At 43.4% G+C, this 10,262-nt stretch overlaps 1 protein-coding gene across 2 annotated transcripts; it reads right to left on the bottom strand.

The window, feature by feature from the left end:
• Positions 1-2,547: 2,547 nt before the first annotated feature.
• On the bottom strand, positions 2,548-9,688 carry LOC129863767 (arrestin domain-containing protein 3-like). 2 transcript variants are annotated; one of them, XM_055936008.1, is made up of 8 exons: positions 9,117-9,688; positions 5,579-5,660; positions 5,290-5,437; positions 4,875-4,977; positions 4,387-4,643; positions 4,046-4,190; positions 3,804-3,958; positions 2,548-3,708 (listed from the first exon to the last, which is right to left on the bottom strand). In XM_055936008.1, the coding sequence occupies exons 1-8, from the start codon at positions 9,394-9,396 to the stop codon at positions 3,595-3,597; spliced, it is 1,284 nt and encodes a 427-aa protein (XP_055791983.1). In that variant the 5' UTR covers positions 9,397-9,688; the 3' UTR covers positions 2,548-3,594. The 2 variants fall into 2 exon arrangements, with proteins under 2 accessions (XP_055791983.1, XP_055791984.1); XM_055936009.1 differs by lacking the exon at positions 9,117-9,688 and adding an exon at positions 6,229-6,327.
• Positions 9,689-10,262: the final 574 nt, after the last annotated feature.

Raw genomic sequence — 10,262 nt, 5'->3', positions numbered from 1 at the left:
AAATGCATGCTTTTCAACCGTTTGCTGCTTGCACCCGCACGCCCGACTAGCATCACCACCCTGGACGGTTCCGACCTAGAATATGTGGACATCTATAAGTACCTAGGTGTCTGGCTAGACTGCAAACTCTCCTTCCAGACTCATATCAAACATCTCCAATTCAAAATCAAATCTAGAGTCGGCTTTCTATTCCGCAACAAAGCCTCCTTCACTCACGCCGCCAAACTTACCCTAGTAAAACTGACTATCCTACCGATCCTCGACTTCGGCGATGTCATCTACAAAATAGCTTCCAATACTCTACTCAGCAAACTGGATGCAGTCTATCACAGTGCCATCCGTTTTGTTACTAAAGCACCTTATACGACCCACCACTGCGACCTGTATGCCCTAGTCGGCTGGCCCTCGCTACATGTTCGTCGTCAGACCCACTGGCTCCAGGTCATCTACAAGGCTATGCTAGGTAAAGTGCCGCCTTATCTCATTTCACTGGTCACGATGGCTACACCCACCCGTAGCACGCGCTCCAGCAGGTGTATCTCACTGATCATCCCTAAAGCCAAAACCTCATTTGGACGCCTTTCCTTACAGTTCTCTGCTGCCTGCGACTGGAACGAATTACAAAAATCTCTGAAGTTGGAGACTTTTATCTCCCTCAACAACTTTAAAAATCTGCTATCCGAGCAGCTAACCGATCGCTGCAGCTGTACATAGTCCATCTGTAAACTACCCACCCAATTTACCTACCTCACCCCCCATACTGCTTTTATTTATTTACTTTTCTGCTCTTTTGCACACCAGTATCTCTTCTTGCACATGATCATCTGATGATTTATCACTCCAGTGTTAATCTGCTAAATTGTAATTACTCGATTTATTGCCTACCTCATGCCTTTTGCACACATTGTATATAGATTCTCTTTTTTCTACCATGTTATTGACTTGTTTATTGTTTACTCCATGTGTAACTCTGTGTTGTTGTCTGTTCACACTGCTATGCTTTATCTTGGCCAGGTCGCAGTTGCAAATGAGAACTTGTTCTCAACTAGCCTACCTGGTTAAATAAAGGTGAAATAAAAAATAAAAAATAAAAAAAACAGGAAGCCAGCCCCACCAATGTGTCAGAGGAAACACTGTACAACTGGCGACTGTGTCAGCGTACATGTGCCCGGCCCGCCACAGGAGTCACTAGAGCGCAATGGGACAAGGACATACCTGCCACCCAAACCCTCCCCTAACCCAGACGACGCTGGGCCAACTGTGCGTCGCCTCATGGGTCTCCAGGGTCATGGCCACCTGCGTCATAGCCCGGGATCGAACACGGATCTGTAGTGACGGCTTAAGCACTGCAGTGCCTTAAACCGCTGCGCCACTCGGGAGGTCCCCTGTGACACATTTTTTGACTGTCTTTTTTGCCATTTATGAATGTGTTATTCAATGCGTTTCTATGGGCTACAGTAGTAAAGGTCAGATTCGATATTTTATCCCCAAAAAATAATAAATGTGGGAAACCCAAAGGGCTCCTTAAATTCCAAATCAAACAGCTAAATAATCTGTGGTATTACCATTTTAAAACAATTCCATATGTTAGCTTAGTACCCTTAGTATTTTATTTTGTTGTTGTGAATTCTTGAAATCTTGTCCACATTCTGATTGTGCCCACATTTTCCAAAATATGTCTACACATGGTAATAAAATGTGTTTCGCATCCATCGTGTCTGTTTTGTGAGCAGATTTCCTGGTCCCTCCCCTTTATGCTAACTATTTGACAGCAATTTTTTTTTAAATAATATGTATTTATTTTAAGACACATATTGATGCCATAACTCAATGGTGCCACTTGTCAATAATTTTAGAAGGTGGGATCATGATTTCAACGGTTTCACTGTCCAGATCTGTCTACATTAAGATTTCCAGACACTGTCTTTTAATCGTTTACACCTGTCTGAAAATGTGGGCACAATCAGAATGTGGATACAATCAGGACAAAGCCAAAGGATGCATGTTAGAAAATGGGGATAGAGGTAAAGAGCGAACATGGATGGATAGAGATCAGATTAGATGTAGTGTCAGAGATTAAACTACAGAATCTGTCCAGACCCCAGAATGGAACTAGGTTAGTAGTTAAAATTAGTCTTAGCCAACATCTGTTCTCTTTGTGTGCAGTAATATACTTACTAGGCTGATTTGAGTGCTTAGAAATGTGAACATTCCTGGGACCCATGACGCATGTCTGTTTCGGATTGTCTGCCTGTAGAGCTGTGTATGTGTGTGTACATGTATGTGTGCGTGAGAAAGAGAGCGAAAGAGCGTGTTGGAGGAGACAACGCTCCCTTGTCCCGTCTGTCTCTCAGACATTGGAATGGAAAGAGAGAGACAGAGAGGGAGCGGATAGAGGGGAAGAGAGGGCGGGAGACAAGAGCCCATGAGAGGCAGATCGAACAGACAGCCCTAATGTAGAACAAACCCTAATGTAGTGTAGACCCAGTGATAGTGGGGCCCAATAACCCTGCTAATACTCCACTGAACTAAGGCGTACACAGCTCAAAGAGTTTCTACAAAAAGACTTCTTTATTTCATACAAAGGAAGATCGTGATTGCAGTAATTTCAGTAATGGCAATAATAGTGTCACGTACACAAACATAGAAAAACAAATACAAAAATATTTTGCACTTTGTCTCAGTTTGGAAGTAGAGCTAATCTTTGAATTACAATCTCGGGTGGATTGATTTTGTTTTCAAAACCACAATTGACCTGTAAACATTGAAAATGTTTTTATTTTATTTTTTACATCTGTCTGTTGCTCTCCCTCTTATGTAATACAGAGCTTCTCCCTGTGTCATATGTCCATATACTACAATCAAACAAGTGACTTGTAGGGTACTGTATCTGTGGAGGGTTTATTGAGGAAAGACACCAGAAAGACAGAGTGTGAGTGAGTGCTTCACCTGTGTCTGTTACACACTAGTCATTTCACCATGTACGACATTCCCCATTCAAGAAAACCCAAGACACATAACACATCTCTCTAAAAACGTCTATTTTCATTTGTTTCTTAGTTTGTTCTAAAAGAGTCTGTGTTCGGTTTCTGGTTACGTAGTAATGGTGGTGAGAAGACGACGGACACGTTGCAGCATATATGAGCGTTGAGGAAGAAAAGCTGTGGAAGTTAAGTAGACAAACAACGAGAAAGGCATGTGCAAAATTCACTCTGAGGCTGGAGGAGATTCCTGACCACTGTTACCAACAGTGGATTCTCTCCCTTTTCTTCTTCCCCTCTTCTCCTTTCTAGTCTTAGATGTGCCATGTAATGGTCATATGTATCAGAAGCTGGGTCTAGGCACTATCTGTTCATCCTGACCAGCAGAAAACCGCCATGTTGGTCAGACTGAGGCATCCCCTGGCCTCTCCACACAGTGTCTCTCGCAGCTGACACCCCTGTGTCTGTTAACATCAATGGACCCCATCCTGAGCAAACTAAGGATGAGACGGCCATGTTGGTCCCACTTCAGGGGGCTGTAGCAGTGGCCATGTTGGATCCATCTGTAGGTGACTGACTCCAGTAGGGGGCTATAATGGTGGCCATGTTGGATTCATCTGTATGTGTAGTTGCCTGTTTGCTCTGAGCAGGTCAGTGTCGTCCTCAGCGAGAGGGTCAGGGGTCGGGTCTCCTGACCTCCACAGCTCGGCTCTGGGTTAGGGTCAACCTGAGGAACACAGAGAGAGATTAGGCCAGTTTGACCTACAATAGTGTGTATGTACAGTATGTACGTGCATGCGTGGTGTGTGTGGGTGAGTGTACCTCGGAGTAGAGCGGTGGGGGCTGGAATCTGAACTCTGTGATGTAAGCTTGCAGCGTTCCCTGGCCCTCTTGGTTGACCTCTAACCCCTCACAGCGCTCCAGACAGCCCCGCCTCTGCTCCTCTGTCACCGCCAGGTCACTGTAGCTGGGGGGAGCTGTGAATACACACACGACATGCAATTAACATTGGAAAACACACACACACACAGTACACACACTCCACACACAGGTGTATGTCGTACCCTCAGGTCTCTCTGGCCAGCTGACGGTACAACAGTAGCTGCTGATGCTGCTGGTTCGACTGGTGAATGCGTGGAGGGGGATGGTCCCGATCACCAACGGCAACGACAGAGACAGGTTCAACCCCCCAGGGATGTCCACATACACCTAAGAAAGAGAGGGAGAGATAGATATTATCTTATTTACAACCCACATTTTGATACACTGTAACTTTTACAATACATGACTGGAAAGTACCTTCTAAACCGGTTAGATTTTAGGAGGTATTTATTTATTTCCTATTCTCCCATATTAACACACGTATTGCCATATCAACTATACTATGTTTATTATCATTCCTCACCATCAGTGAGTACTCCACTCTGATGAGTGGACAGTCCAGGATGGATGGGGAGACCGGGGGTATGTGGAGCAGTTTTCCGTCCCAGCTCTGGCTCTTCCCCTGGGGCAGGGTGTCCCCACGCAGGGCCGCCACCTGCTGCTGGAGCTGTCGAGCCTTGCCCTTAGCGAAGTAGGTCTGGGTCTGGCACAGCGCTGCCTTGGGCACCACCACCCTGGACGAACAGTTCTCCACCTCCGCAAAGATCTGGAGGGACTCACCTAAGAGAGGAGGATAGGAGAAAAAGGCTGAGATGGGGAGGTGTGGGTATGGGACTGTGTGTGTGGTGTCCTGAGAATACCTCTCAGCGCAGTATTTATATCTGCAGTGCTGTAACTTCCCTCTGGGGTTTGAGCATGTTGTGTTGTGAAACATTCTGAGCAGTGTGTGGTTAGATTGAGCGGAAATCATCGTTAGCCAATCAACGTGTGTGTGTGTGTGTGTTTTCTCACCTGGTGTGTATCCTTTCCTCTCTATCTTGGCGCTGAGTGAGATGGGTCCCGAGGCACAGAACCAGCAACACAGGGTCTTGTCCTTAGTGCCAGCTTGAGGGGCCTATACGCACAGAAATGGCAAAGTCACGAATTGCCGTGTGTGTGTGTGTGTACACGTGGGAACATTTTGTTTGTTCCCACAAGTTCAAATGCTATTTCTAGGTGGTTTAGGGTTAAGGTTAGAATTAGTGTTAGAATTGGGCTAGGAGCTAGGGTTAGGTTTAGGAGCTTGGGTTAGTTTTAGGATTAGGCACTAGGGTTAGGAGCTAGGGTTATGTTTTTTGGGTCACGGTAAGAGTACGGGTTAGGGAAAATAGGATTTTGAATGGGACTGAATTGTGTGTCCCCATTTTGAATGGTGTGTATTCCTCACCAGCAGCAGTGGTGTGTTGATGTCAATGTGTTCAAAGACAGTGAACTCTTTCTTGACTCTGACAGGCAGCAGCCATGGTCTGTAGAGCTCTGCTCTCACCCAGTACCTCACACTGCCATGCTTCCCTTCAAACGACGTGGCTAGGGGCCTGAGAGAGGGTGACGAGGGGCGAGAGGAAATTGGTTCATAGGATTAGACTTCTTACAGGTCTATCTTTAGATATGATTCCATATTTGGGTTTCGGATTTTATGGCTGTTATAGGTTTGTGTGTGTACATCTGTTACGTACATCTGTGGTAGCAGGAAGCTGAACGCAAACTCGTGTAATCCTGTGTTGAGAACAGTCAGGGCCTCCTCTGGACTGTCTTCATCTGAAACACAGGAGAACAAGATTCCAAATACCATACCTGACGCACACACCACAGTGTACACACGCATAGACACGCACCCACCATTTAATTTCATTGTATCATGTTGCGATTTCAAGTTGCCTAGTGCTTTCAAGTGCCTCAGTCCAAGGCAACACCAAGATAATAAATGTTGTACGACACATAAAAAATACTTTGACACATAACCACACATAAAAAATACTTTATAGCACATACAACCCAGTCATTGTATTCAATTTCAATATCACCCAGTCATGTCGTCAATGCATGAAATACAAAATGTCATTTAATTTAATCCATGAACACTTCAGACAGTACAGAGAAGACACACCCAGGCAGAGGAAGCATGAATTCCCTTTCACTTCCTCAATCCACATGTTACTGATTAATGTTTATGTTGATGTGTATATAGATCTGTTTCCTGCCACCTCAGTACTCCCGCATGTTATCTTGTCAGCAGAGAACATTGTGTGTGTGTGTGTAGAGAACATTGTGTGGGTGTGTGTGGTTGTCAAGTCACACCGGCAGAGTGAGGAGAGCAGGCGCATACCGGTATGAACCAGAATGAGCAGTGGATTTTCAGCCGGCTACTCCACCGCAACATTACTACTCAGCCTCCCATTGGAACAAAGCTAGCCTGGTCCCGCCCCTCGACTAAGGCCCTTTATGAATGACCATGTGTTCTGTAATATGGGAGGATGGAGAGACAGAAAGAAACGGAGACAGGGAGCGATATACAGGGAGGAGGGAATGAGAAAGGGAGGGAGAGACAGAAGGGGAGAGATTTCACCAAAAACCCTCATGCCATGCAGCAGTAAAAGCAGCCATGTTATTCTCACAGACAAACAGAGAGCCAGCAGAGATGGACTGTAGTATTTGAGATAAATAAAGAGGGACTCGAGAGCAGGTACATTTATGCATCTTTATTAAAAACCAACAGCATGTTTTATTTTACAAATTCATCAGAGGCAATCAGTCAATCAACACAGCATCAATGAGGGTTATTACAGTACAACAAAAACTAGGAAAACATCAAAAACTAATAAACACTTGCAAAAATGTCTAAAAACCTGTTGTTGCTTTGTCATTATGGGGTATTGTGTGTAGATTGATGAGGAAAAACATTTATTCAATCAATTTTAGAATATGGCTGTAACATAACAAAATGTGGAAAAAGTGAAGGGGTCTGAATACTTTCCGAATGCACTGTACTTCAACACAAAGTGAGATAAAAGCAGTGTAGCCGGCAGGCAGCTTTGGTCCAGGAGAGCTACAGCCCAGCACTAACACACCTGGGTCTACAGATGTAGGGTCTTAATTTGAGCCAGATTGCTACAGCAGGAAAGTAATCCAGCAGCAACAGGAAATATGGATTATTATTAATTGCCATTTTTGCCGGGATCAGTATAAGGGAAAATAAAGTCTGAAATTTCAACGTGGAAATTACAAACTTCAGAAGCCTTTTTACTTCAAATACACTACAGGTTTAAAATGTCCTGCATTACACATATGTACTATTTAGACCACTATTAGTTCAATAGGGTGAGTTAGTGTGGACCTGGAACACAAGCCTGCATACCATGTAGCTGTCCAGGTTCAAATCTGTTGCACACCTCTGAGGTAAACAGATAATCAGCACATACATGACATCATTTACCAGCCAGCTACATACAGATTTAGGATCTTATTTTGAGCCAGTTTGCTACATCTGAAAACAATCCGGCAGCAACAGGAAATATGAATTATTATGTGGATTATAATTAATAGACATTTTTGAAGGGGGTGATACATTTTTTCACAAGGGAAAATCAAGTCTGAAATTTCAAAGTGGTAATTACAAACTTCAGATGCCCTTTAAGCCTAACTGTAAAAACTGTCCTGCATTGCAGGAAGGTCCTCCTTCAAGACGGTGATCAAATGAAGATCCTACATCTGTAATGAACCCTTCTGGTTAACATTGTTTTCATAAAGGCTATTCTGAATTTAGGGTACCGGTAGGTTCGGTGAGTCGCTGAGAAGGCAACCAATCTTCTGCTGGAGGTCTTGGTGATGTCATATTGTGGTGGATAAAATGCTCTCGAGAAAATATTGCTTCAGCTCTCAGACATTACCCTGGCAACGACAGCCTGATTCGCCCACACACAGGTGCATTTACTGTCCTAATTATGAGATCGGACTTACTCTGCCATATATGTTTGTATTGCTGTCTTATGTCAAGAGTGTATTTTTATTATGGGTGTATACTAACTATGGGATTGTTTTTCCTTTAAATCTCTTGGTGTTGTTATGCCCTGTAAAGATGCTGAATTAATCCTAGCTGTATCAGTTTACATGTCCCACTAGAACAGCTATTATGCAAATATCACTGGGACTGTTGTTAGACTGAAACTGGACCTCAGTAGCCTAGTAGGGTACTACTCTGAATTTTATCTTTGGTCGTTGCAATGATAACTTTCTTAAAATATAGTAACTGTTGATGCAACATATCAATTACTTTATGAGGATAGGCCTATGTATTTTTTAGGCAATATATATATATATATATATATATTAGTTTTACAGTACACTATGGAAATGTAACAGCAAATTGAAGACAAATTTGCATGCTTTAGAATTGTAATTTCCTCAGAAGCAATGACGTCATCCTATATACACGTGGGAGTTCCGACCAATCAGAGGCGACAGAGATTTGTCTCCCCCCCGTGCGTCCCTCAGCCGTGAACAGGTTTGAACCGCTTCTAACAAAGGGAGTAAACTTTAGGATGTTATCAGCGAAAGAATGCTCCTGATAAAATTGTACAACTAAAACAGTAATAAACGTCGAAAATATTCCAACTTCAACCGCTTTCGGTTAGATTAGCCCAATCAGGTCAAATTCTGACTAAATTCTACGGTTTCTTCCCTCACCACATAAAACGCAAAGACGGCGTTATCAACTTGTTATGATTGTTAAATCTGAATAAAAACACAACTACTGTAGAATCTACATTAATTGTAATGTGTCACAATAAAACATAAATGTATCAAATATTTATGTCCCATCATGCGTTATTAAACAGCCTAAATTGGACGAGGAAAACCTATGCATTACACCAGGACTATCTGGTCGCATCAGGACCACTATCCCACCTGACTGAAAGAACTCAACGGGGCACACATAATGACATTTGTTATTTGTTCCAATCAATGTGTGATGTGTGTGTTATGCAGTTTATGTGAAATTGAAACCACCATCACTCGTAACTTACACATGGCGTAGCCTATAACCACAGCAATGGCACGAATCCGGTGATGTACAACCGTGTTCCATTTCTAGGTTATCCATTTATTTCAGAACAACCTGAACTAGGTCAACACTATCCATATAGCCTACTCTCAAAATGATGCCAGCACATCTCTGTGAGAATGAGTGGTAATTATGATGTGGTTGTCCCTTACCTCTCTCCTCTCCTATTAACGTGTCGCTATGGTTTAAGTATTCCACCTCCTCGGTGTAATTCTGAGTGTAGGCAGTGTTGGCCCCAGCGTTGCGGGACTCTGTCCACCGCACCTTGGCTACTCCTCTGGCGGTTATGTTCAGCGTTTTGACGCGAACCTCGCCTGCGACTTCGACGATCACCCTCCCGGATACAGAATCACCACCGGAGTAAACAGGAACATTGTTGTCGTTGAGATAGTCGAAGCAGACGGCTAAAGTCTTCACCTTGCCCAGCACCATGGTGTTAGAAAAAGAGCGTATAAGAAATCATTTAGAAATCCCCACACACACCACCCACGGCCACTCTATTGCCCAGCATAGAGGCTGCGCCCTGCGGGCTGGGTCAGTGGTCCTCTCGCTGGCGGTTCGTATGTGTGTCAGCGGTAACAGTGGCTGGTAGCTCCTCGCATCCTCCCAGTGCGATCCTTTCTAATGTGTCCTCTGCTTTCTAGTATGAGTTAGTGATTGGTCGTTCGCGAATTAACGACTCGTTTTGAACGGATCTTTTTGGTGAACGTCGGGAACCAAATCGCTTGTGTGAAAGAGCCGTTCATTTGGCTCCCTGGTTTGCATAGGTCTACAGCTAGGCTATAGGCTACTGCTTTTTGAACGATTATATTTATAACATGAACGATTGTGAACAGGTTTGATGTAACAGCAAATTGAAGACAAATATATATTGAAGACATACATATATATTGCCTAAAAAATATATATATTGCCTATATATTGCCTAAAAAATACATAGGCCAATCCTCATAAAGTAATTGATGTTACATTAACAGTTACTATATTTTAAGAAAGTTATCATTGCAATGACCACATTTGAACGATATAATTGTTCATGTTCTGACAATGTTATAAAAACATTGTCAGAAAATGGTAATTCCTCATTGCAGGAACAAAAGGTCCAAGTGACAGGAGAACCTCATTATGGTCCACACTTTATTTTTGCATTGTGTAAAAAAACAACACCAGCGAGCTAATTTCGTCAGTTAAAAATGTATTTCAACTCACAGTTTAGACATCTGCTATTGTTTCCTGGTTTGTCATACATGTTTAAGCACTACTGAACGAAGAGCTGTTTGGGAGCCATCTGAACGGCT

Source organism: Salvelinus fontinalis, chromosome 10 (genome assembly GCF_029448725.1).
Source record: "Salvelinus fontinalis isolate EN_2023a chromosome 10, ASM2944872v1, whole genome shotgun sequence".
NCBI classification, from domain to species: domain Eukaryota; kingdom Metazoa; phylum Chordata; class Actinopteri; order Salmoniformes; family Salmonidae; genus Salvelinus; species Salvelinus fontinalis.
Note: the sequence above shows the minus strand (reverse complement) of the source record. Positions and strands in the feature narration are given on the sequence as shown.